The sequence below is a fragment of the Silurus meridionalis genome, chromosome 3 (assembly GCF_014805685.1).
Source record: "Silurus meridionalis isolate SWU-2019-XX chromosome 3, ASM1480568v1, whole genome shotgun sequence".
NCBI classification, from domain to species: Eukaryota; Metazoa; Chordata; class Actinopteri; order Siluriformes; family Siluridae; genus Silurus; species Silurus meridionalis.
In genome coordinates, this window is record NC_060886.1 from 29,751,619 (window position 1) to 29,779,590 (window position 27,972).

Below are 27,972 nucleotides of genomic sequence, written 5' to 3' on the forward strand. Positions count from 1 at the left end.
ATGGTCGCAAATAGCACAGTGAGTAGCAATGATGCAAACTCTGTGCTGCAAACACATACAATACATTACTGCAGGTTGTTCTCACCAAACCTGGCTTTCAGGAAGAGTGAAACAGAATTCAATAAATATATTACACAATATTGTAACATCTAAAGCATCTTATGGTACCTGACTGGTTATTAGCGCAGTGCTGATTCCAGTGATAATTATTTGTGTGCTGTATGTAATTATTGAATATTTTGTACATAGAAGTGATGAGGCTTGAGGAACTTTTGGAGAAAACTTGACTTGATAAGGCAGTGTGCTCATTTCAATAATGATGATAATCGTAAAATCGTGCCAGCATACACAATGATGTAGTTTAACACGTGAGTATGGGTCTGCGTACATCGTGTTCAAGAGAACCACAAACCCACAAACAGAACTTAAATAACTCGTTCTTCTGATGAAAGAACCTCTGATGAAAAAGAACCGATCAACCATCAGTTATAACCAATCAGTAGCTTCATCATATATACTGAGAAGTTCGTATGGATCACGACGTGCTTTTCAAACGCAACAAGAGTGACAGGAAATGGGAGTCCCACACATTTCCTCTTCTTACAATGTAATCTTGACACAGGTATTGCAGAACAACCTTGAACTGCCCTGCCCGCCCGCCCATCCCATCCTGCCCCGCCCTTCCTCTCCCTGTCCCACCCCTTCCTCTACAATATTCTTCTAGATTTTCTGCTCTAGTTTGTATCAAATCACATAACATTTGTGCAAACGGTGGTGAATAGGTGGAAGCTGAAATATCAATGTCAATACTTTGTGCTTGGTTGAACATAAATCATTTTGGAAGCACTTACAAGAAGTTCTTGCATGATGTGGACAACATGAATGAATTGCCTGCAGACTATTATTGCACTGAGGGAATGTCATTAGCGGCGTAGGAGGTTTCCGAGACTTGTGCTTTGAAATATATAGCAAAAAAAGTGCCATCATTCCAGTTCCTATACCTACGAAGAGTTGCGAGGAGCCTGGAGCCTATCCTGTAGTATTGGATATGTATTGTTGATATTGACACGATTGGCACTGATAAATTTAATGTAATGGCACATACATACTGTATCTTATTTTTTAACTCATGGTATCATACGGTTTGTTGTTTTTTTTCCATCCCTGTTATAATGTGCAAGGAACTTGACAACACAAAACAAGCGCTAGAGCTACCACGATTGCGAGAAATCACACGTCATGACACGGGTTAGGTATCTTCATAAATGGCAGAAACCATAACTCAGTGTTTTTGAGGAACTTTTGGTCTTTTATCTACATATTAGAAATAAGCACTGAATGGATTTGGGAAGGTATCAAGTGTGTACACTGGCGTTTATCTAAAGCAACAGCAGATACCCTTAAGAAACTTACAGTTATCTCATTTTTTTCAACTGAGCAGGTGAGGGTTTTCTGGGATCTCACCTCCTGATCTTCCAATCAGAGTTTCTGTCCTCATTTGCCTGGCAGATTCTACTCATTTGGTTAATAAACACTTTTAACATAATTTCTCTGACTCGACATGGTTTTCCCAGTGGGAAAATTACAACCCCAATTGCAAAAAATGTAACTAAAAACAATAAGCGATGATTTGAAAATCTCATAAACCCATATTTTATTCATAATAGAACATAGAAAACATGTCAAATGTTTAAACTGAGGAAATGTGCCAAAAAAAGGCAGATCATTTTGAATTCGATGGCTGCAAGAACTCGGGAACAAAAGTCTGGAAAAAGTAAATATTAGCATTCAGCAGTTAGAGAAAGATTTTGCAACTAATTAGCAGAAGTGTTTCGCCTTACTGCAACTGAGTAGTTTATTTTCTTGTACTCGTTTTTATAGTAGTTTCTGAAATCTGCAATTTTACTTAAGTATACGTTTTGTTTGAAGCATTGTACTTTACATTTAAATCATATCTGTTACTGAATAAAAAATGAATAAATAAACATAATGCGAAGGAGAAAAAAGTTGCACCTTGGAAACTAATGCACATTGGTTGATTGATTGGTGGAGAAAAAACGCACTAAAGTCACAAGAAAGAAAGATGGAGACGGACTCCAGTGATGCAGAAAGCGAAATGCCGTTGAATCAAAAGTTGTTCAATGCGTGCATTCGAATTCAGATTTTTTTTTATTTGCTGCGTAACTCGCATTAGACTCAAGTCACGGACTATTTATTTATTTATTTGTTATTGCACTTAAATTTGTAAAGATGTTCCTTCAGTTACTTTGAGATTTATATCTCGTTGTCCTTCTTGAACTCCCCTAGAATCCCCCACCCCGACTCGGCAGATAAGTAAATTTAAAATAAAATACTTTTTACTTTTACGTGATCGGATTTTTTGACTTATTTACGGTACTTAATTACAATTTTAAAGTACCAGCACTTTTAATTGAGTAGAATATTTTTTTTACTTTTTCCACCTCTGCTGATTAGGTGTATGAACAACAGATGATTGGTATAAATAGTGTATCAGATTGTTGAGGCTCTGCCCATCTTGACTTCTAAATGTTTCTACGATTGTTTAGATTTAATAACACTTACTTTCTCCAGACTTTTGTTGCCCCGTCCCAACTTTTTTGAGACTTTCGGCTTAATTATTTTCTTGAAATGGTATATATTCTCAGTGTAAACATTTGCTTGGTTTTTTTGTTTGTTTTATGAATAGAAAGTGTATTTATGAGATATTGGAATTGGGCCTGTAGATACAGATACAGTCAATACTAGTTTGACCGTCAGTGGCATGATTTCCACTACAACATAAGAACCATGTGGTGGGATTGCGAAAACTTTTATGTTACAACGGATTCGTGTGTAGATTTTGCAGATTCACTTTGTGTTCAGAAATTCGCTTCTGTACACCTGTAATTAAGCGACATTTCATTTCAGCTGTGTTTAAAAACCCCTCAAAGTTCTAATGGCTGATCATTGAGACAGGACGAAAAAAAACATCATAACATTCATCCCACACACCATCTGGCAGTAGAAGTTATCATAAATCATGGAATTTTGTGTTTCCAAGCATTTGATCCAGCAACCATGGTTTGTCTGCTTTTGATTTCCTTTCGCCTGAATCAGAAACCATCTCCTGCTGTATCTTTATCATCTCGTGAGTGATGTGCTGAGCATCTGATTTTGAAAATTTGTGATGGTTATGAGTCCTGCAACCACTGCAACAATGCAGAAGGTGTCACGGTCTGTATTCTTGCCTGGAGTATGTGCTTTAGAGTTGGACGTGTGATGGTGGGTGCTTGCTCTTCAAAGGCGCTCAATCAAAGCGCTCATAGTTCCTGGTTTGTCTTACCCGTGGTACCATGTCGACTAACAACCTGTGGTGAAAGACAAGAGTATTCACTTTTAAGCTGATTCAAGCTGATTCCAGCATTCTGCCGTATTAGGAAGGGATGTTAAAAAAAATCCCCAAATTCCTGCATGACTTACTTTATTCCATAAGCTAGAATAATGAGGCCTATCAGAACACCAACTGTGCCATCCAGGAACCATACAGTGGGATTGTGGCGAAATACCTCAGCGCTGATTAGGATGGAAAAGCCCATGATGCTTCCAACCATGGAGTTAAAACCTATAGAAATAGGAAACAAGAGATACCCAAACAAGGACCTGTCAGACGTGTGGAAAAACTGAGTTTCCATGGTTTTCCATGGACACCATAATGTTTCTATGCGACAAACTGGGGTTATTCAATAGTATGAAGATATACTTTGATAAAAGAATCTATAAATATCCAGATGTTGCACTTTATTTAGATAAAAAAATCTTTAGCATGAAGAACAGCTTTACACACTCTCAGCATATGGACAGTTCATTTCTCCAAACGTTCAGCTGAAATACTTTGCTGTGCCTCTTGTAAAACTCGCCAAAGATGTTCTTCACTAGTTTTAGATTTCTTTGCGATCCAGTTCATCCCAGAGCAGTTCAATAGGATTAAGGATGCGGTGACTGGGCAGGACGTTCCATGATAGATATCACTCCAGACGACTTTCTGCTCTCTAGATAACGATTAGAGAACTTCGGCTCATCGTCTTGTCGTACGATGAAGTCGGTTCCAATGAACCGCAGTCCAGACGGAACTGAATGGTGTGAGCTGAAGAATGGAATAGGAGCCATATTGATTCAGGATTTCTTTCACTTTCCAGAATAAATCTCCAACCTTCCCTGTTCCAAAACAACCCCAAACCATTAAGCTTCCACCTTTATGTGTGACTGTGGGGGTAATTCATCCTGATCACATCTTCTCTTCTGTTCTCCTTTATACACAAGTTCTTCTGTTTGAGACAAAAAAGGTCCCATTTGGACTCTACAAAACTTTCTTCAAGTCATTTACTGTTCACTGTCTTGTGTGTGTGTGTGTGTGTGTTTGGACCTACCGTCAGTGATCAGAGCTCTGCTGGTCAACACCCTCCCCAGCATGAACTTGGCAACGGCCAGAACGCCACACAGTATCCCACTAAGAATAGATACACTGAAGAGGAAATCATCCTAAAAGTAAAACAAAAAAGATTTAGCCTTTTATGGACATAAAACAGTGTATAAGTGTGCATGATTGAGGTCTGGGCATAAAATCTACTGTATATCAGGTGCTGCAGCATATGAAGGTGTGAAGGGTGATGTGTAATGAATTTTCATCAGAAGGTTTTCATGTCGCTTATATATGAGGCTTCATATATTAGCGTTTGCATTCTTTAATGCACCCATTTAACCTCCATGAGAAGGTTAATGGATAACGCTGAGTCAGGTGATGGAGATGATACAGGAGAAAGACATGAACTGTATATATATTACATTACGGCTGTCAATCAATTAAAATATTTAATCAGTTAATCGCACCTATTTATCTGTTCTAAATGTACCTATTAATCTAAATTATTACTTTTCACTTTTTTAATACCAATGCATGTTTATTATTATTGAAACTAAACACAACATAGAGCATAAAGACTAAATATTCTTGTTAATGTTTAAACGTAGGATGGTGTTTTAAATGACGTAAATCATCAGGACACCAAACAGAACTTTTGCTATGTTTCCACACGGATGGTTTTAATTGCCGGATGTGAGCGTCATGGCGGATTTCTGGTGCTTGATTTGACACAAAAACTTTTTTGTGATTTTAAATGATTTTTTTCGGCGGAGTTTATTGTTTTTTATTGTTTCTGAGTAAAAAAAAAAGAAGTGGTGAATAAATGTGTTGCGATGAAGGTTTAAATTGCGCCTATTCTCTATTTATTTATTTATATTTCGTATAAAAATGATCAAACTGCAACAGAAAATCATTAATCGCGCTTTAATAAAATTGGTGGCGTTAAAAATGAATTTGAATTATTTTGACAGCCTGAATATATATAATGCATGTGTTTATATGGACAAAATTATGACATTGGATTAGGAGAACCAAACCTGTTCCACCATGATGATGATGCCCCTGTGCACAAAACCATCTCAATGAAGATCTGCTTTGCATGGGTTGGACTGGAAGATCTCATAGATCTCATAGATGGGTTGGACTGGAAGATCTCATAGATCTTCCAGTCCAACCCATGCAAAGCAGATCTTCATTGAGATGGACTGGAAGATCTCATAGATCTCCAACCCTATTAAAAACCTTTAGGGTGAGTGTGAACTCTGACTGTTCTCCAGGCCTCCTCACCCCACCTCCATCAGTACCTAACTTTACTAACATCCTTGGGTCTGAAGAGTGGTGGTCCTTGTACTGATAAGTCCCACTGTTTCCAATGACACACCCACTGACATCTATGGTGTAAATGGGGCTTTGATTTGTTTATCGTTATCAGTCAAGAATAAAAGAAATGCGAAACAATCCTAATAATATAAGAAGCATTTCCTGATCCGTCCTATCCTTTGTCAAGCTCCACCCATTTCCCATTTCTCCTTTATTGCGCTCAAACACAGCTTGTCCTCTGTAAATCTCTCTGAAACCAAACGACGATAAGGAACACACACAAGACAACGTTATCACTTTGAATCCCTCTGAACGCATAACAACAAAGACACAACCTCGATATGAGATAGGAATAAACGCAATCTACATTTTTACAGGATTATATCTCAACGTTTGGCTAATTAGCGCTAATTAACGTTAGATTAAGACTAATTAAACTGTGACTGAGTGAACGGTTTACAGGACGTCAATCAGAATCAGAATTCGCAGTCCCTGTGGGAGGAAAGCAAGCTGTTTTTTTTTTCTCCTGTCCATCTCTCGTGGCTTCATCGAATTTGTCTAGCAGCTTCCCACGCAGCGGCTTAGAAACCTATTCCACTCCTACATTATTAATCTGCACTCGCTTGTTCTCGTTCCTGGAAGGGTTTCTTACCTGGGTAAGTTCGTCAAGCTGAACAAAAACGTTCAAACGCTTATGTCAAGACTTTTTTCTGGGATGTCTCTCTACTACAAATCTGTCCCAGGCCTCAGCTCCTTCTTGGATATCTGAACATTTTCTAAGCGAGACGTTTCTCTCTTGTGGGTTGCAGAGGTGTGAAGTATTTGAGTAAATGCACTTTGCTACTGTACTGGTTTTTCGACTACGACGGCATTTTAGTGCCACTTTAAAATAAATATCTATATCTAAATATCTTTATCTTCGAATAGCACGCAGATGGAAACGCCGCTGTTCTCCCGACTGCACAAATCAGGCGAATTCCTCAATGTCCGTCTGATTCTTTTCTTCTGAATAAATGAAGTTTCTTACAGAACTGCTGCAGTGCACATTTACTGATTATAGCGCCATAATTTTTACTCAATTTTTTCAAATATTTCGACTTTATTCTCTTATTTTCAAATTTCCTCTGAAACTATGTCGAACTTTATTCTCGTAATTTTGACTCTATTATCAAAACATTTCGACTTTATTCCCAAAGCATTTTGACTTTTTTTTTTCGACTTTATTCTCGTAATTTTCGAATTTATTTTCAGAATATTACGACTTCATTCTCATACCGCTATGACTTTATTCTCGTAATCGTATTTAGTTTTTTTATAAACGTGGCACTAAAACATTGTCGTACTTCTACTTCGTGACTTGATCCTGTAATTTGTTATTTAAAGATTGCTTTTTGAAAAATTTATTTCCCAAAAAGGAACTTTTGCTTTCCAGGTATCCGTATGTGTCGATGTATTAGCAATTGAATCAGGAAAAAAACGGCCTGAAATGAAATTTGAAACTTTTAGACGAATCGTGACTGAAAAGGAAAACCACAATCCTGTAGGTGACGCAATAGTGACATCCTAAACGATAAATCCATTATATTCCAAAATATTGTCCAAAATATAAAATAGCACACAATAGAACATGACTCACAACACTTGCCTTTTTCCACCTTCAGAACCAAATGAAAATGCTGGAAACCTCATTTCAGAAGAAACGAGGCTCTCTGGGGCTCATGATCTGATGAATTAAGTGATGAGGTGAAGAATTCATTCAGTATAATGAAGACGGATCTGTGAAATCGAGGAGTCTCTCCATCTCCAGAAACACTGCGTCTCATTCTCATTACCATTAAATTCTCGAAAGAAAGGACTGGGAGATGTTGAAGCTATATTTAGTTTAGTCTTTCCAATTATCCAAATGTGAGATCCTGATGTGTACAGCTGCTTGGTCTGAGCAGATGTTTTCTGGAATGAGAACGGATTTCTGTTGCTTTTTAGTCTCGGATTGTTCTTTCTCTGAGGTCTGGAGGTCATGATATACAAGCATATGATTGATGTGTGCTATTTTTAACATACAATTTGCTGTTATTGTAACCTCCAGTCTTCTGGGAAGATGTTCCACTGGAGTTTTGGTGTTTGCTTGTGAAGTTTTGTGCTCATTTAGCCACAAGGTTATTGGTGAAGTTGGTTACTGATGTACATAAGGAAGTCAGAGCTTTAGAGCAGCAGCCTCAAGATCTTCCACTCCACCCCATGTAAACCATATCTTCATAGAGCTGGCTTTGTGCACATGCTGGAACAGGCTTGGAACCTCCTACTTGATGCGGAAGGATTTAATCTGTTCAGATAACCGAACCTTTTTTTCTCCACCGTTTCATGATTTGCATCTCATCTCATGTTTATTCTATCTTTTAGAACAGAAAATGAAGCGATGTGATGTAATGTGATGTGATGTGATGAGAGATTCACTCACCACTTCAGGCAGGAGCTTGGTGGACAGATCATGAATGGCTTTGCCCAGGATACACATGGAGGACAGGATGAAAATGACCCCCAGTATCACACAGGCTCTGGTAATGGCGATAAAATTGATGTAAAAATTGCCTGAACCCCTTGACAATTAGACACGTAGACAATTAGACCATTACTAGCTACTGGGCTACAACCTGGATAGCTGCGAAAATGAAGTTCACCCAGCATTTTCATACTCCTGGGTCTCCATTCCATTCCTGCTTGTTTTTTCCTCAAACTAGACCAACACTTAAACCATTGACATTCATTAAATTTTTCAGCATTCAGGACAGAACCTGGAAATCATTCCTTCTCCATTCCCTGGGTCTTGACACCACTGAAGGTTGTTATGCATTGAAAGAACCAGATTTGCAGTCATTAAAAATGGCTGAAGAAATAAATGGATTGGCAGACATTATGGTAGAAAGCTACTGTACATGTTTACGCTTTATACTATTAAAAAAGTAAGTTTTAATGATAAAGGTTTTATCCCTATCTATTGCACGTTTCTCAGCTTTCCCTTCACCATGCATGTATAACGTTTTGGAACAGTGCAGCGCTGTTTTGTACTTACATGTACTCTCTGTGGGCCGAATGCACAGCAGCGGCGTTGCTGTAGCGCCAGATCACGATGACGGATGACAGAACGTCTAATGTGGCATCAAACTGAAATAGAAATGTGCAGCCATCCGTTAAGAAGAAACACCGGCTCGACATAATGACCTAGAATCTGGTTTCTGACTCAACACCGAACATCGATTTTGCCATTATGATTTCAGTGGTGTGCTGTACTGAATATTTTTTAACTCTAACAGTAAAATGACTGGTATAATCGCTCGCTATCTAGGACAACTAGCATTATTTGATGATTCAAAGAGTCAAACACCACAATTACACAAGGCAAATTGACAAATGAATTGGTGCCAATTGGTGAACTGGTGTCAATTTGATAACCGACCTTATCAATAATACGAGGTGGTATCAAAACGTTTTAAAAAAGACTCGCTCTGTTTACAAAAAAGTACTTATCTACATTTATACAGCGCTCCCTGCATTCTGGAATGCGTCCTGGAGGTCTTCTGTTCGAAACGTCTAAAACACCTTCTGTAATTTGCGCCGAATCTCCGCAATGGTGTCAAAATGGCAGTGGATCTTAAAGAGAAGGCGAAGTCCACAGGCTGTAATCTGGCAAGTAGGGTGGGTGCGAAAGTGAGATCATTTGGATTGTTCTCCGACAATCATTATGTACAAGTTGCCGAATGGTTTCGACATTTTCGGGGGTTGAGCCTGTCAAAGGTCATCCTGATCTCTCGTCGTCTTCCGGCGATGTTCTTCCGCACGTCCCACTCGAAACACCTCGAACGACTCGTTGCAGCGTCGCCGTGTGTCAAACGCATGTAACGTCAAACGTTTCTGTGCCAGATTTGCCCAGTTTCATGCAGAATTTCAGTTTAAACTTGCTGTCCATGATGAGATCATCAGAATAGAACCAGTTAGCACCATTATTCTCGAAACATTTAGATACCACCTCGTAGGTTATTAATATAGTTTATTTAGAGCACCAGCACACCATGACAAATTCCTTGTACATGCATGACACTTAAATAAATAATTAATTCTGATCTTATTGGTGATGTTATAATTCAAATCCATTTAGCAAATCATGGCAGTATTGCAATTAATGTTCATTACAATGGAGTTAGAATGACAATTCACCCATAACAAGCTAACAGTTCAACTAATCGTATTAAATGTATATTAATAAGATCTTACAGCAAATCCAAAGGCCGATGCGCTGTGTCGCATGAAGGAAACGGCTAGAAAAGAAAGAACAACGAGACAGTTAATAATTACCCAGGAAATAAGTAATGATGTTTACGTTTTCCGGATAGCCGGGCTTTCATTCCAAACCACGCAAATAATAAACTGGTTGAGGAATCAGGGAATCCCTATTATTGTATCCAGGTTGTATGGAGGCACATTACTGTTTTGTTGTAAGAAGCTTATGATAGCAGTCATTCATTCATCTGGAGTTTCTTAATCATTTATTCCTCTCTAAATGTTCTGCTTGCTGTCGAACTGATGCTGAACTGTATGTTGGTGATCAGTAGATACACCAAGCTCTAATCAAAACAAGTTCAAAACAGACCCTGATTGGTAGTTTGCTGCGTGTTTGACCAGTTTTACTACTGATTTCGTAGTTGAGTAAAAAGTACGATATTTGACTTTGAAATGTAGTGAAGTTAAAGTAAAAACTCACCCCATATGGAAAACTGCAGTAACGTACAGATACCCGAAAAAGCTACTTAAGTACAGTATTGAATTACATTTACTTTCTTGCTGGCCAACGCTGTTACCAAATGCCTTTTTTCTTCTAAATGTCTTTTAAATTATGATCACCAGATGTTGCTTTATCCCCTTTTGTTTTGGAAGCTCTTTGGATGCAAGTAACAAATCTTTCCAGGTCTACACTGGTTGGAAGTTTCCAAGGTCTCAAGGAGGAAATCTGTTTAAAAGGATAAAGGTGTATATTGTATAATGGTTGGACCAGAACATATAATTTCAGTGGGTTTTATGGTTCTGATTGGTCTAATGGGCAATGGGTTGCCTTAGAATTAATGAAAAGGTCCCTCTGTGCTTTGGAGGGGACATCGCTGTAGGTGATGGTAGCCATGAATGAGTTCACTAGAGCTTCCATGCAAGGAGAAAAAAGCAGTGCGACTGTACCTTGTGTCACCATGATGACTTGATAACTGTCCATCATTGTGCCTATGGACTCGAATGTAATAAGGTTTTTTATGTAATTAGTGTTTCTGTTCTGATCTAATCTTTGGAGGCCACACATCACGTTTGGAGGTGACAATTTCTCTCCTATAGACCAAAACTCTCGAGCATTGCATTAGGAAGGCCTTGCATCATCAGGAAGCTTTACTCAACACCCTGTTCCCTGAGATGAGGACATGTTTGTGCCTAATTTATTTCAGGTTCAATCACAGGCTGGCTGATAAATGTTTCTTGGCTCACAGCAAGAAATGATAACCACCACTGCTGCATCTAGCATTTACCTCCTAGAATTCTCAGCAGGGATTATTACAGCACTGACTAAATCCGATTAGCAAATGCAGTAATGTCTATCATCCTGGAGGTTGGGGTCACGGGATTCCTAGAGTTCTCAATGAATGCAGCTTTTTGTTGATTCATTGTTTTGGGGAAATTCATGAAATTTGTAATGTCAGGAGGTGAAATTGATTTTAATTGAACTTGTCAACTGTGTCCTATTATAGAGACAATATAGCAATCAGGCAATAATCCAATGCTAATAATGCTAACTGACGTTTTAAAGCATAGAGGTATTAATTTGAGAGAGAGAGATGCAGGGTTGTTTTGTTTCTGTGCAAAAACTAGATCGTCTGAAGATTTACTTTGACCCAAAAAATATATATAAATATCCAGACTTTATTTTTTATTGAAAAATCCTTCCTCAGCACAGTTTGTTTCTCCAAACATTCAGCTCAAATATTTTGCTGTGTGATTTGGAAAACTTGCCAAAAGGTGATCACAAGTTGGAGATTTATTTACGATCCAGCTCATCCCAGAGCAGTTCAATAGGATTCAGATGTGTTGTGACTGGGCAGGACGTTCCATGATAGATATCACTCCAGGCGACTGTTTGATCTCTCTGGGTTGTGTTACACAAGTTCTTCAGTTAAAGACAAAAATGACAAATCTCTCAACTTTCTTTGACTCGTTCACTGTCTAATTCTTGTGTTTTTGTCTTTTGTCTAAAGCATGCGTCTCAAAAACTATGAAAAGTCTAGGTGTTTCCAAACTTTTGACAGGCACTGCAAGTATAAATTCCATCAATATATAAAGAATCTTATGAATTCCAGAGACTCAATTCAATTTTAATTCATAGGGCTTACAACAATGGACATTGTCTCAAAGCAGCTTTACACACATAAAGCAGTAATAAAGAACGTAAATGTTTAGTGCCTATAAGTCTGGTCCTTATAGTTGTACGTTGTCGCTAATGAGTGAACCAGTGGTGAGGAAAAACTCCCTGAGATGGTATGAGGAAAAAACCATAAGAGAAACCAGACTCAAGAGGGAACCCATCCTCATCTGGGTGGCACTGGGTGACCAAATCATCAAGACATCAAGTAAAGTCGAATTCTAAAGTGCAAAATGAGATGCATTTTAATGTCTTTCTTTTTTTTCCCCAAAACGTTTTTCTATGTATCATGGCTTATTTCAGATTAGTTCCTTGTTTGTTTCCTTTCGTCTCTTATGAGGACAAAACTCCACATCCAGAGCACAATGAGTCATACCGTAGCATCACACCTGCCAGGCTTCCCATGCAGCCCAAGAGCAGCTCCATCCTTTATGCATTCTCCAAAACCTGGCTGATGGTACAAGATGTGACCTTGAATCTTAAATGCCCTGGAATACAAATGAGCCTCTGACTGCTGAAACGTCTTTTATCTAAACAGGAGATGTGTGAACAAAGCTGGTGCAAACAATGATGTTTATCCATGGATTATTCAAAAAACGGTGAATAAAGAAATCCATAGTTATCATTTTTTATTTTGAAGTACGTCCTGTTCTTTAGTAAGGACAGGTTATATGTGGGTGGGTTTTTATTATAGATTTTTTTTTTAGTGTTGTTTAGACGCGACCTTCAACAACATCATCGGCAACACGTACAGCGGAGCTGATGTAACAATCCTAGAATCGCTTGACATGTTCAGAAATTCTGCACTAGAAGCTCGTGTGAACAGTTTTCAACAGCGGATACTGAAAAGTCATTTTTGAATGACTTTGGGGTTTTTTGGTAAGTAATTTGTGTGATGAAACATCTAGAGCAGCAGGAACGCACTGAAGAAAGCTTGATCAGTTTCCTGAGCTCGTAATAACAATCATTTTCTCAAAATGAGATTCAGCTCTGGTAGGGTGTTCTTCACTTCCTCATGTTTCATTTGGGTGGGTTTTATTTCCTTTAGATGTTCATCACAAATTGGTTTTACAGCTAATAATGTGTTTGTTCTGCACTAATGCAAACTTAGGCCATTTCCTCATTAATATGTTCTTGTTCTTTCCATTTTGGCCATTTAGGAAAAACGCTCTGTAAAGGGGATCAATTTAAAAACGATTTTGAAAACTAAAATGTATTGAACTGAGTGGAAGATCTGCTATAGAGTTTCAACCCTATTGAACACCTTTGGGATGAACTGGAACACTACTACTGGCAGCCCAGGCCTCTTAATCTCCCCTACATCAGTATCTGACTTTATTAACACTTTTTTAACGAATCTCTTACAAATCTTCAAAAAAATCTAGTAGAACATCTTCCCAGAAGAATGGAGAGTATTATAAGGCTGACTGATCATCCAGATTTTAATCTAGGTTTCTTATCTATTTGACTTGCATCCATATGAAATGAGGAGGTTTGCCCTTCCATCTCCAGACCAAATCTTTGTTCCGTTATAATATAAAGCTGAACCACAGCCAGCAAAATTTGCATCTGCGGCATGCAGTGAGCGGAAAAAAAAAGCGAGCACTCTCCACTGTCATCTTTAATAATGCACAAGCTTCAGTGCTGGGTCGTTCTGAGCGAGTGCTCCTTCCCTGTTGGATAGAGTTATCAGATTCCTTTCCATCCCTCTGCGTCTCCCTGTGCAGCGCCGATAGTTTGTCAAGAGAATCGAGAATGCAGATTTCCGTACTCATTTGGATGCACGTTTGCAACCTGAGAATGTACAAATGTAAAAAAAACTAATAATTAAATTACATTATAAGATGTTTGTGGACAACTGACGATCTCACTCGCATCCTGTTGATAAAATGATCACTGTTCCACTTGGGGAAACAATTTATACTAGAGTTTGTAGTGTGGAGCTGTCCAGCTACAAGTGGTGCTGATGTTAAGGAGTTAGTTCAGTCAGTGTATTATGAGAGGATCCTGTGCAGTTCTACATCTTGAATACATTTTAATATTTATTCATATAAAGGTGTAAAGGTCATGTCCTGGAGCCAGAAAGTTGAGGTGCTAATGGAGTCAACGCTTTCTCATCTCACCGTGCCTTCCAAGGGTAATCATTCTTTATTCCGTACAGACTGAAACAGCATTATGAGCATTAGGATTCCTGAGGAGTTTGAAAGAACAAACAATATTGCGGGGCATCATCAATATTAACAGGAAGAGCTTCCATACTGATGAGAAAATTCATCATTTTTCAGGCTCTGCAGGTAGACCGTTTTTATACGCTTTTGAAATTGATGTTTGCAGAATGGGACTAAAAAAAACGAACCGGATGCAACCGTCGCTTCCTGATTTGTTTTTTCCAATAGGTTTTTTTTATATTACACAGTCTGGCTGGTTTGTTTCTCCAGCACAGAAAAGAAATAAGAACCCTCTGGGGAAAAAAAGAAGCACAACAGATGCAGGAAAAAAAATCATGACCCATTTTTCTGAGACATGAGATGGAAAAGTATTTCCGGTTTCGAAAATCGTCCCAAATTCAAGTCAATGATATAATTCAGAGTGAACAATGACTTAAAAATCAGTCAGTCAGTAATTCAATCAGGAAATGGATAATTTAATAAATACATTCATTTAATGGCTTTAATGACCTATTTATTTCTACAGTTCCAAGCATTGACATCGATCGATCTATCTATCTATCTATCTATCTATCTATCGATCTATCTATCTATCTATCTATCTATCTATCTACATATCAGTATGATGGCATTCGTATAGCTGCATTTTGTTGTACAAGTTTTTAAACTCGAGTGCAACGACAAAACTGAATTACTTAGAAACCACAATCAATGAAAGTGTTGCTCCCTGTATCTTTCCTTGTCTCCCTCTCTTTTTTTGCCTCCCCAGTCTATCCCCTGTTTCTCTCAATTTATGTAACTTTATTAACGCGATTAACACAGCACGCATTTCTGTTCACCATTTTTATTTAAAATAATAATAATTAAACATAAAAGTAAATAAATATATATAAATATAAAATCCTTCAACGCAACACACATTCATTGACGATGTCCTTTTTACTAAGATATAAAAAAGTCAACTCTAGCCAAAAATATTTTTTAATCGCTAAACATTTGTTTTACTGATGCGCCAAGTCTGAAATCAAGCACCAAAATCCACTGTGATTCTTCTTCTTCTTCTTTATTCAATTTATACAATTCCCTCCATCTACTGTGGTAATGGATCAGAGACTTACAGTATATCCCTAATCCCCAGACCAAAAAACCGCAATGACACACACATCCGACAATTAAAACCGTCTGTGTGGAAACACGGCAACAGTTCCACTTGGTGTCTTGATGATTTACCTCATTTAAAACACCAAAATTACTTTAAAACATTTTTAAGAATATTTTGTCTTCATGCTATATGTTAAGTATTAGTCCGTGCTGATTAGAGTATTAAAAACTTGTAAAGTGTAAATCTAAGGTATGTTTAGAACAAATAAAAATAGAACGACGCAGTCATCTGGTCTTGTTTGTATAGAAATAAGCAGGAGGTTGGCAAAAAGAGGGCAAGTTTTTAATAATACTATTCCCTTTTCTGCATGCAATAAATAAGCAGGCCCCATTAAACCACAAGCACTAGCGCTATACTGGTTTCCTGCATCACTTCCTTTTTTTGCAGGCTTCTTGCTGTCTCTGGAAGCGGCACAGCACCTAGAAAGCACTTGGTTCCTCCTGGCAGAAAATGTTGAACATGTCTTTGTGAATTAGCTTGATTTAATGACTAAGAGCTTGCGTTCGTGAATCAACTGAACGTAATCCAGTGCGTGGTTATGCATTTCTGCTTCATTCGCCATCATCATCTGATGTTTAGGATCCAGGAAAGTAAACTGTAGCTCATAATAATCAATAGATTTACAGTGTAGATCCTTTTCTTGTACCACCATAACAACAGAAAAGTCCTGAATGGTTCCTTTAAACATTCACTTTGAAGTTTTGCAATGGATAGCTCGAGCAAAAGTTTGCGGACACGTACAATTGTGTGCCTCCTGGGAAAAACAGGTCTCCCAATACTTTTTGTCCATATACCGTAATTTTCTGACTATTAAACGCACCCAAATATAAGCTGCACCCACTGAATTTGACAAAGATTTTTATTTTGAACATAAATACACCGCACCTGTCTATAAGCCGCACCTGTCTATAAGCCGCAGGCTTCGGTGAAGCTTTTCTCCCGATGCCGTGCAGCTCAGAACACAGGTGAAGTGTGTGTTTTCATGCCCGGTTGTTTTCAGCGTGACGAATGATTCGCATTTCCTGTAGACAGTCCGAGTGAGCGGCAGGTCAAACGTCAGAGGAACATCATCCATATTTATGATGTGGTGCGGCCCGATTCAGTGGGAGCGCATCTGATTTAATATAAAGAGTTTCATTGGTTCACCTGAACCCGTTCAGCAATTTCATTGGTCTAATGTTATGGGGGCTCAGTTTTTTGGCTTGAAGTTTGTGAAACCGGAAAAAACCCAGGAAAAATCCATATATTAGCCGCTTCGTTGTTTAAGCCGCGGGGTTCAAAGCGTGGGAAAAAGTAGCGGCTTATAGTCCGGAAAATACGGGTAGTTTGGGGATATTATCATACGTTTCAGTAGGCCAATTTGCCCATTTGTGCTTCCTAAATGAACAGCGTTAATTAGATATAGACACTGAATCTGAAAATCGCTATATGTTCAGCGCTACACAGACTGCAGTGTTTAATGGCTAATAAGTCATGTCTATATAATGTCTATTTTTTGTATTATTTCCATCATGACATCCCTCACTGACTCCATATTCTGCAAAAATGACAACTGAACAGCTTGAAGTTACTGACTCCCCTGAGGTCTTTCTTGGCACCTTGAAATGTCAGGCTAGCAGAGTAAATATAGAGAGAGGAGAGCAGCATGTCACATGCAGCTGAGAGGAATTTGTTGGGTGCCTGAATCTAGCTTTCCAGCACTGGAGCAGATAACGGAAAGGTCATGGAGATGAGTGCTGAGCATCGAATCGCAATATTTGTGTTTTAAAATCCTTCAAAAAGATTACGTAGTGTAATTGTATTGAATTCATATCGTATCTTTTTGAGATATTGTGTGTCTCATAAAGACACGCTAAAGAAACAAGAGTGGGTCAGCTGACGTTTCCATGCAAATGGTACTTTCCCAGATTGTTAGCACAAATTCAGAGGCACACCGTTGCAAGGATGAAATTTTCCATTCAATTGAACTACGAGAGTACACAATGTCAGCTCTATGAAAATATGCTTTAAATGCGTTGGAGTGGAAGATCTCCTGCTATAGAGCGCTGACCTCAATCCTATTGTACTCCTTTGGGATGAACGTGAACGCCGACTGAACCTCAGGCCTCCTCACCTTTTCACCTGCATCAGTACTTCACATTACTAAAATCTTTGTGTCTGAAGGAGCACAAATCTCTACAAAATCTTGTGGAACATCTTGCCAGAAGAGTGGAGCTTATTATAATACACATAAAGCTTTATTAGGAGCCTACTTTGTGATAAATGATATCATTAGTCAATTCTCTGGCATAGGTTCAGGGACATGAGCTTCAATTAATCTTCGCTTCGGACATCAAAATGGAAAATGACACCAATATTAATTTTTAATTTGCATACACTGCATTATGAAGAGTGATCAGATGAATTGTAATTAAAGTCGCTGTTTGCCATGAATAAGAACTTCAAGCCCCCAAAACATTCCCACTGCATTTCAGCCCTGCCACGAACTGACCAGCTGACATCATGTCAGTGATTCTCTTGTTAACACGGGTTAAAGTGTTGACGAGGACAAGGCTGGAGATCGCGCTGTCATGTGGATTGAATGAACAGACTGGAAGCTTTAAAAGGAGGTTGGTGCTTGAAATCATGGTTCTTCCTCTGTTAATCAGGTTACATGCAAGGAAACATGTGTAGTCATCATTGCTTTGCACAAAAAGGGATTCACCGGCAAGGATATCGCTGCCAGTAAGATTGCAGCTAAATCAATTATTTATCACATCATCAAGAACTTCAAGGAGAGAGGTTCAATCGTGGTGAAGAAGGGTTCACGGTGCTCAAGAAATTCCAGCATGAGCCAGGTGTGATCAGCCTCCACATTCATCCTAATAGGGTTAGAGTCAGAGCTCTAGAGCAGGAGATCTTCCAATCTAACCCATGTAAAGCATATTTTCCTGGAGCTTGCTTTGTGCACAGAGGCTTTGTCATGCTGGAACAGCTTTGGGTCTACTAGTTTTACATAAGTTCTACTGCATGCTGAGACATCGCATATAATTGTGCGCTTCAAACATTGTGGTAACGATGTAGGAAGAACCACCATCTGGAAAAGCCAAGGATGATTTAGATGATTGATCTATGGTTTTGGTAGATTGTTATACCACACTTGTAAGACAAATATCATGTTGGATGCAGTAGCAAATAAAGATCTACTGTTCCTCGTTGCGTGTAGTGAGAGTAAATGTTCTCCTAGTTCGTTTGGTTAATTACAGCAGGTGCTTGTTGTGTTTCCATCCCTCAGTGTTGTGATACAAAATCTTCTTGGCACATTTACTCCTTGCATGCAACAGTTCTGATGAAAATTAGAAAATGCAGATTATTTCTATCTCCTCAACAAGATTTGTATATATCAGATTTTTTTAATGACCATTAAAACATATTAAAACATCAGCCCAATAGTTGTATCTGCTCGGTGAAGATTTAAGCCCTATATATGTCCTAGGGGAGCTCATTTATAAGGTTTCTCTTTTGGAGAATAGAGGAATCCTTTCAGGGTTGTGGTATATATATACTCCAGGAACATTAGCGGTCATTAGAAATCTGCAGACAGCAAAGACTCTTTAAATCTGTCTCCCCGTATCCCTGAATGATAAACTCCAGCGTTAATCCTTTTCATAAAACTTGATGATACTGAGATTTTTAAAAAATGCAAGGAAATTAAAAGGGAGGTTCATAGAGATCGTGTTCTACCGCTTGTATGGGAGCCTTATATTATAGAGGTGCTAGCATTTTCGCTATTTTGTATTTAGCCCTATTTTAAATGAATTACTGTTGTGTAAATATGAGAAGAGCGGATGCAAGTGCGGATCTATTCAATGCGAGTGGAAAGACATTGGATCAGCGCTCGAATTGAGTCTTATGGGGGTCGGTTGTTGTGTAATTCATATCTTTTTTACTAAAATAATCTTGGGGACTTGCCTAAGTCTATTGTCATGGGATGTCCCTAATGCCTTAAGGGGGGTCCCTGATTTCCCCCAGCCCCCCTCAGTTACAACAAATAAGAGACAAGGAATGCAGTGAGTGTAACTGTGAGCATCTACAATATATGGACAAACGTTTGAGGAACCAGTAACCAAAAGTGGTCCAAAGAAGAAAAAGTGGTGAACCGGTGACAAGGTCATGGCCAAGGCTCATATATGCACCTAAGGACCATCCGATCCAACAGATGAGCTCCTGTAGCTCAAATTGGCAGCAAAAGGGGGACCAACAGAATATCAGGCAAGTGGTCATAATGTAATGCCTGATCTCTGTGTGTGTGTGTGTGTGTGTGTGTGTGTGTGTGTGTTACTTTTTAACCTTAATACCATGTAAAAAGCAAATTTCTGCTTATCCATGCTTATTATATGGATGCAGAGAAACACTGAATGACCGTTCTTATAGGATGTAGAATTCTCTGATTCAGTACACACAAAGCACATGCCCAAACCGCTACTACAATTACTCTTGTATTTCGAATGAGAATAACGGCAGGGCACGCACCCTTAACATGGCATAGATTTATGAACCGGCACATAGACACTCCTGGGGGTTTGGCTGATATGTGCTTAACTGCAAATCCCCAGAAATACAAATCGTTCACAGGAGTTAATTAGATAAAACGGATGACACATGAGCTTATTAGTAGGTCTTCGCTTATTGTTCAAACGACAGCTGTTTTACGGAGCCTGCGCCATGCTATTTACGAGTCGTAGCGGGGGGGTTTGTTTGTAGTAAAAGTGCTGTCTGGTTTTCATTTAGCGGCTGCTTTATATCTAGCTGACTATCTGAATTCCAGTTTGCTTCAGGGACTTATTATTTGTTATTAAGAACATTCCCCGATTTGCAATGAAATAAAATTGGATTAGCATCTGTGTATTAACCTAGCTTGTTTACTTGGGCTAAATAATCTGAATCATACAGGATCTGATTTGCAATTCTTTCCCTCATTCATTATAAAACTCTGGCTTGTTGTTCTTGATAAGACTGAGGCACATAAATGAGTTCTTGATGGATATCACTGTGATTGGAGTTTGGATTTATCTCCAGACCCCTATTACATCAAATTTATTGGAAGCTAAACAATTTCAGGGACCTCCACAAAGCAACCTTGTGACTCCCCTTCTGTTAAACTGAACGATTTCCCGCTTAATCCCAATAATTATTATAGGCACAAAACATATAAATTCTTTTATACAAACACTTTATGTCTGTAAAGTTGCTTTGAGACATCTTGCTAGCCATCTTGTGCTAATTCCCTCCAGAACTCCATAGCATTCCTTCACAAACAATACATTTCAATTCATTCTGTTCCTGCTAAGATTATAACATACATGTTTCGATTTCACTCATTATTCACACTATTTCTGCCTTTTCAAGTTCAATCTATTCATTCGGTTCATAGTGTTTGTTGTTTTATGCTAATTTTCCTAGCCTGGCTTTGGCTGTCCTAGCTTTTTGTACTTGCCAAGACCTTGTTCATTGAAGATTCCGCCTCCACTTTTGTATAACAACCTTATTGATTACATAATCCCCTGTACTGGGTATCAATTCCTAATAGTTCTTTTATCAATCAAATATTGAACAGAACAAAATAGCGGCTTAGTGACGGTGAGAGAGGAGGAGGTGCACCACCACCAATTGCAGTTTCTATCACATGACTTCCTCAAAATTAAACTTCACGAAGGTCTTCACGTAGAAACACGGGCAAAGGGTGAACAAAGCAGAGTGTTCATTATCTCGAGACTAGAGGGAAGGGTGAGGAGTCACAAGCCCCACCATCAGCTCATGTGACGATACGGCTGAGGAATGACTAAGCACTCGAACGCGGTACGATGCCTGGGCATCGTGCCATGCGAGCGTTAGACTGATGTGAGTTTCGCACGAATGTGACAAGTGAGCTGCCCTAGTTTATCTCAGCGAATTGGTGATTTTTGATTAATATTAGAAATCTATTTCTATAACTAAACAAACTAGTGAGAAACACTGTCAGATTTTGGATTTCAGATCTTGAATCCTGGGAACCACACACTGCATCGTCTCCATTCTTCGATTTTGTTCACTAGAAATAAGTTAGCATCGAGCTCCAGATCGACTGACTTAACTTTATATCTCTTTCTTTTTGAAATATCTCACCAACAGTGGCCTTTTTCTCATCAAGCTTCTTGCTGAAGGTCTTGTTGCCCATTCCAGCCTTCTGCAGGTCTACATTCTTGTCCCTGACATCCTTTGACAGCTCTTTGATCTCGCCCATGGTGGTGGAGAGGTTTGAATGGAAGAGGTTGATTTTGTGACCGGTTTCTTTAATACACAATGATATTACGGGTTATTTCCTTTCCATCTATCATGGCCGACCCTGTGCTTTGTCCAAACTTATCAACTGCTGATGTAACTTTCCATATAGTATGTTGCATGAACTGAAGGTGAAGGAGCTCTGTAAACCTTCAGCTTTATCTCAGTGTAACCCCCTGCCCAAATAAAAATATTATGCTGAGAAGTTCAGGTTTAAGCCAATTTCGATAGGAACAATGTGCCCTATAGTGAGAGAGAGAGCCGAAAAGAATGCTCCAGTGTGACTTGGCCTTCATTTCCAGCAAGTTTCCAGTCACTAATTTGCTTCTGCTAGTACATTAAATGTCCTTGACTAACAAGATAAAGAACCTCATCTCAAACCCACACAATTTCCCATGTCTCCTGCGACAGTCAGTTTCATGTCTCCCAACTCACTATCCTGTCTTCCTTTTTTCTCTTCTTCTATCAGATCTTTAATATCTTTGATATCTATCATAACAAAGATCCAAAAACAAATGACTATACAATCCTGAGCAAAAAGCCAGATTGTGTATGATAATAATTTGCATACATTAAGCACCACCCACAAATCTCCATACAAAGGCAAGGCTCACAATGAGCTGGAAATGACAAAATGACAACTAAATGGTAAAAGTATTCATTTTCCATTAATGCAGCTCATCCACTGCAGCGCAACAGCGCTGAAGATACTTAGACTAATTATATGATGATGATATAGTTGAGTCTCTTTATACATTAGATTACTCAGGAGGTCTTGTGGGATACAAATGTCCTGTATAAATGCTCCTGGGTATGATTTATGCATACATTTATTTTCCTCCAGCTTATTTAAATAATGTAAAATAAATGACCATTTACAATATGAGGAATGTTTTAATTGAAATTTCCCTTAAAAACCAAAGCGAAGAAAACGACTTACTGAAGGCCGCCACTGCCAGGATGAGAGTCAACACAATGGAGATCCATGATACCCATAACGCTTTTTTCCTGTAACTCTGAGCTTCGTGTGGCTTTAGGCGCATACTGCTCTCCAACAGACCTGTCAGGGAAAAAAAGCTTAGTAAAATACATGCCTTTATTTTTTTATTTTTTACAAAATTACAATACTGGGGGCTTATTCTCAATCTACTGCTCCATGATTGAGCCAATTAAGACTAGTAAGATGAGACAAGTAAACCCAGAAATGACAAAGAGTTAGGACTTGTTGGAAAAATGGTTTCATTTCCGAAGCAAATGCTGCAATATAAACAGTGTATCACCTTTTAGTATCCCCATTTAGTACGTTTGGAGCTGCATGTGTTTCACTTTTTATTACCTTGTTAAAATGAAATGGATTTACAGTACATGCCAAGCACATGAAGTAGAACAATGGAAAAGATGTCTAGTAAAAATAGAATACATTTGAATGCAGCTCGATTTGTAGTAAAAGCAGAAAATTCCCAAGATTGAAACCTGTACCAAACCAGCAGAAGAACCAAACCAGACATCCTGAAGAAGCTTCCATCTGATAATTCAGGGTCCCACAGCAAGACATGTCTGGAAATGCGAATTCCAAGTCTACAAATTTGTCCATTTATTGCATTTAAAAAAAAGCCAACTATTTGCACACAATCCACTTCTCCATTCAGATCTTAATGACGGGACATGATCCAATAAAGTGGCGGAGCAACGAAACCGCAGAAAACAACCTACACACTGCTTTCTATCTTTGCAAAGCCTTTTCTTTGTCTTTTTGGTCAGGAATGTTTGTGTCGTTCCAGTCACATGATTAAGGGGGTTCAGGAAACTTGTGGTCCGCCATTTAATGTTTCATTACATTCCTAATATACACTATATATATATATATACCCTCATGTCAATAATTAGCTTAACCTGTTGCATGTGTCAATAAAATCACGACCCACTAACAGCTCTTCCACAGATGGTGACAGGAGACCTCTGGTCTACAGCATTTCCAAACCTGTCCAGAGAAACGAAAGCTTTAACAGAACCAGAAGCACTGCGCATTGAGTAATATGTTGGTTTAAACTTGCCACATTACTTCCTGCTTCAGGTTCGGCGTGAAAAACACCACAATAAAATTTTCTTGTGTGAAGGCTGACACGAAGAACATTCCTGAGGTTCTGCTTCAGTGTACATGTACAATGAAATGCTGTTAGTGTCGACCCAGAAATCCAAATTGCCAAGAAATTTGCAGATGAGGTAAAGATAAGGATTAGGAATGTTGTGGTTAAGACATTGGATTTTGGATCTGAAGATCGTGAGTTCAAAATCCCAGCCACACCAAGCTGTCACTCATGGGCCCCTGAGCAAGGCCCTTAACCCCCCATAGCTGCTCAGTTGAATGAATGAGATAAATGCCATAAATGTGAGGGGCAACATTAACGCAGGACCAAATTAGAAGAAGAAAACACAATATACAGATGAGTCTAGTGGCAAATATTTGTAATTGTATTTTTTGATGAATGGAAACGCATGGATTTGCAATAATGAGCATAGAATTGTGACTTGGACTTGGACTTGGACTTGTTCCTACTCTACCAGATCTGCGTGTTAGTCAGATTGAGGCTCAAGGTGACTTCATTCACCTTTAAATGATCTGAAGCTTGAAACAGTTTGACACTGAAGAGTTTTAAACCAAACGGATTCCAGATTGCTGATGCCTTCGTTTTCTTGTACAAACAAACTTATGACCAATTTGTAAAATGTCAGAACAGTCCAGTTTTGCGGTATTCTTCTGAAATGGAAGTCAAATCACTGTACCATTCTGACGCCTTGGAACAGTGTAGCCCAGACATCGAAAGGCAACTGAAAAACCCTTATAAATTATTCAGTGGCGCAAATTGATTGCTCGGGGGTGATTTCGTGTGCCACGGAGCAACACTGTGGCACAGCGCTTACAGACGAGGAATACTAATGCAGGCTGTGGAGGATTGTGTGGTGGTCACTTAGGACAGGGATCTGGAATCACGATGTCGCCCGCATCAGCTGTACATTTAAAGCGATGATAACCGGAAATGAATCCGTGTCTCGGGCTTTACCTTTTTCTGCAGTATTCTGCGGAAATGACATTCTTATTGCCAGAGCTCCTGCTGCGTCCTGCTCTTATCTTCCTCTTATCTTCCTCTCGGCTTGACTCGAGTGCCTACAGATCTCATGCTAATGAAACAGCAATCCCATTAGGACTGTTAGGTTATGAAGAGCAGGCTCTGTCCTAGAGTACCTTTGATGCTGTATTCAAAGACTCGCTAAATTTCATTGGAAGGGACAAATACGGTACCTCGAGACCGGATAAACAATATTTTGCCAAACTCACGGCCTTGAGAACATGAGCTGGAATGAGCGACTTGTGTTTGTGTTTAGATTAAAAGAACATCGCGTGAATATTCGTATTGTACCACCAAAAATATTCGGATACCCGACCATCATGATCATGTGCCTGTTGAACAGTTAGTTCCATATTTATTACCCATTTGCTATGGATATAAACACCATTCTTCTGGGAAGGCTTTCCACTTGATTTTAGGCCATGCCTTTGGGAGTTCATTTAGATACAAGAGCATTAGAAAACACAGCTCCTGATGTTGGGTAAAAAAGATCATCTGGCGTTTCAGTTCTTCTCAAAGCAGTTCAGTGGTTCAGCTCAATGAAGATATGCTTTTACATGGGATGGAGTGGAAGATCTACCTGCTATAGAGCTCAAACCTATTGAACAGGAACACTGAGTGCCCTCCTCACTTCACCTCCATCAGTTTCTTGGCTTTTCTAATACCCTTGTGGTTGAACGAGCACGAATTTCCCTATAAGAGCACTCCAAAATCTGGTGGAAAATCTTCCCAGAAAATTGGAGGTCGTTATGAGTGAGTGTGGAATAGGCTCACTTTGTGCACTGTCATGCTGGAGCAGGTTTGGGTCTCCTTATTCAAGTGAAGGGAAAATGTAATGCTCCAGCTTTGTGATTACAGTTTGGACAAGAACCACAAATGGCTGGAAAAGTCAAGTCTCCCGATACTGTTGTGTGTAGATCTGAGATTAGAAATATGTTCAAGGTCTACCCTTGTTTTCTCACAATGACCTCCTGATATGATAAGTTTCCCTTTGGTTTCTCCACCATGTTATGTGTAGCCTAACAAAATGGAGTGAAAATGGTACATACATTCGTTGCTTGAGTGTTTAAAAGTGGGCATAAATGAACTGAATGCAAGGAAGGAACCTTATTAAAAGAAACATCTGTCCGAATCCTGAATAATCTGTCTGGACTCCAGATGTTTCTTTTAATAAGGTTTCTTCCTCGCATTCGGTTCATTTAGGAAGAAACCTTATTAAAAGAAACATCTGAAGTCCAGACGGATTATTCAGGATTCCGGCAGATGTTCTGGATCAATATGTGGACAGTTTTTGGGATTTGGGATTGATCCTAGATGACATTTGAAGGTGCAGATTCAAAGAGCAAATCTCATTCTCACACACACACACTGATCAATATTCCCTTTTGAACGGTTATTACTAGAAATGTAGATAACATCTGGGTTTACCTATGACTGTGTGTGTGTGTGTGTGTGTGTGTGTGTGTGTGTGTGTGTGTGTGTGTGTGCGTGCGTGCGTGTGTGTTTGCACGCATTTGGAGGTCCCCAAAATATTCCTGAAAGTAAACGCATCTACGGTGTTAGAGAGAGGGATGGATTTACCTTCTCCTTCCACGCTGTCTGTGATGTTCATCTCCCGGTCTCTCTCGGTCCCGTTGCCCGTCGCCGGATCCACCACCACCACCGATTCCGCCACGGGACACGGAGCCAAGATCTCGGGCATGATTCAGTGTGAAATATGAGCCTTATCAGTGCAGTCTGACTCACACCATCCAGGCGCATCCGATGCTGATCTGCACCACAAAACAACGCTCCCGATCCAAGCTGGCGCACTGATCTGCTGTGTCTCCAACCTGCAGCGCAATTCTCCTCTAATCAGTTCTCCTGTATCTGTATCTGCCCTCCACTGACGCACTGATGTGGTGCCAGGTCTCTCCTATCTACCTCCCGGGTATACCAATGTGGACCAGGATCTCTCCAAATTCCCAATTAAAACACTAATGGTCTAATATCTCTGATCTTTCACACCCACCTAACACACTGATGTGCCACAAGATCTTTTCAGTCTCCCACTTAACACAGCGATGTGAGTCAAGATCCCGATCTCCTACATAACAAATCAATTTGCTCCAAGATCTTTTCGATCTCCAACTTAACAAACTGTTTTCCAAGATCCCTGTGATCTTCTACTTAACACACCAATTTCGTCCAAGATCTCTCCCATTTCCTACTTAACGCACCGATGTGGTCCAAGATCTGTCCGATCTCCCAATTAATACACCGATGTTATACAAGATCTGTCCGATCTCCCTCCTAACACACCGATGCGCTTCAGGATCTGCCCAAGGTTTAGTCCATCTGACAGTAGGGGGCGTGTTTATCTTCTCTGTTTTGCTGTCAAATGACTAAAATTTCCATTACAGTGAGTGAATTAATGTGAAACACATGAGGACACCGTGAGCAGTTTTGAAACAGCTACAGTCCTCGTGTGTGTGTGTGTGTGTGTGTGTGTGTGTGTGTGTGTGTGTGTGTGTGCGAGATCTGATTTGAGTCTGGTTACTGCAACCATCCAGAATTCAGTTTTGGACTAATTTTAGAAGAAAATGTCAGTCATTAGACAACCAAAGGGCAGGTAATGATGTGCAGAACCACCTAAATCAATTAATTAATTAATTGTGTTACTAGGAGACACCTGGAGATTGTAGTCTTTTATTTGGTTTCTTAAAATCTATATCATGATCTGACCAAATTTGATACAAAAATATTTTTCAGCAATCAGGTTACAGACCGAAAAAAAGTCTTTTGGCACACTGACATAAAAGTCTGCGCTCTCTGTGACTGTGCGTGCAGCCGTGTGCTGCCACCTGCTGGTGTGTTACAAAATAAGTCTTTTTGATACCACCTCATAAATTATGCAGTGAAGAAGGAACAACCAGGAATGGATAATAAAACAGTGTCTCTGTGACCCCCTAATCTCGTGAACTGCTGGACAGGCTGAACTTGACCATTTATTGCTCAGCCATCTCAGCAGGAATCTAATTCTGTTC

The 27,972-nt window shown here is 39.3% G+C and overlaps 2 protein-coding genes across 2 annotated transcripts in view; one reads left to right on the plus strand and one right to left on the minus strand.

The window, feature by feature from the left end:
- acmsd (aminocarboxymuconate semialdehyde decarboxylase) overlaps nucleotides 1-27,972 on the plus strand; it is a 79,546-nt gene that overhangs the window by 43,206 nt on the left and 8,368 nt on the right. The gene's annotated exons all lie outside the window — the stretch shown is intronic.
- tmem163a (transmembrane protein 163a) lies at nucleotides 703-27,373 on the minus strand. The gene is made up of 8 exons (XM_046845082.1): nucleotides 26,528-27,373; nucleotides 22,759-22,878; nucleotides 10,010-10,053; nucleotides 8,811-8,902; nucleotides 8,199-8,295; nucleotides 4,428-4,539; nucleotides 3,481-3,622; nucleotides 703-3,368 (listed from the first exon to the last, which is right to left on the minus strand). Exons 1-8 carry the CDS (start codon nucleotides 26,646-26,648, stop codon nucleotides 3,308-3,310), a joined length of 789 nt encoding a protein of 262 aa, XP_046701038.1. The 5' UTR covers nucleotides 26,649-27,373; the 3' UTR covers nucleotides 703-3,307.

What these genes read in the sequence shown, in the direction of transcription:
- tmem163a (XM_046845082.1), bottom strand. Translation starts at nt 26,648, where the DNA reads ATGCCCGAGATCTTGGCTCCGTGTCCCGTGGCGGAATCGGTGGTGGTG. An exon ending in AGACAGCGTGGAAGGAGAAG is followed by an intron (nt 22,879 to 26,527) that starts GTAAATCCATCC and finishes TTTCCCTGACAG; the next exon opens with GTCTGTTGGAGAGCAGTATG. An exon ending in ATTCTAGCTTATGGAATAAA is followed by an intron (nt 3,369 to 3,480) that starts GTAAGTCATGCA and finishes CTTTCACCACAG; the next exon opens with GTTGTTAGTCGACATGGTAC.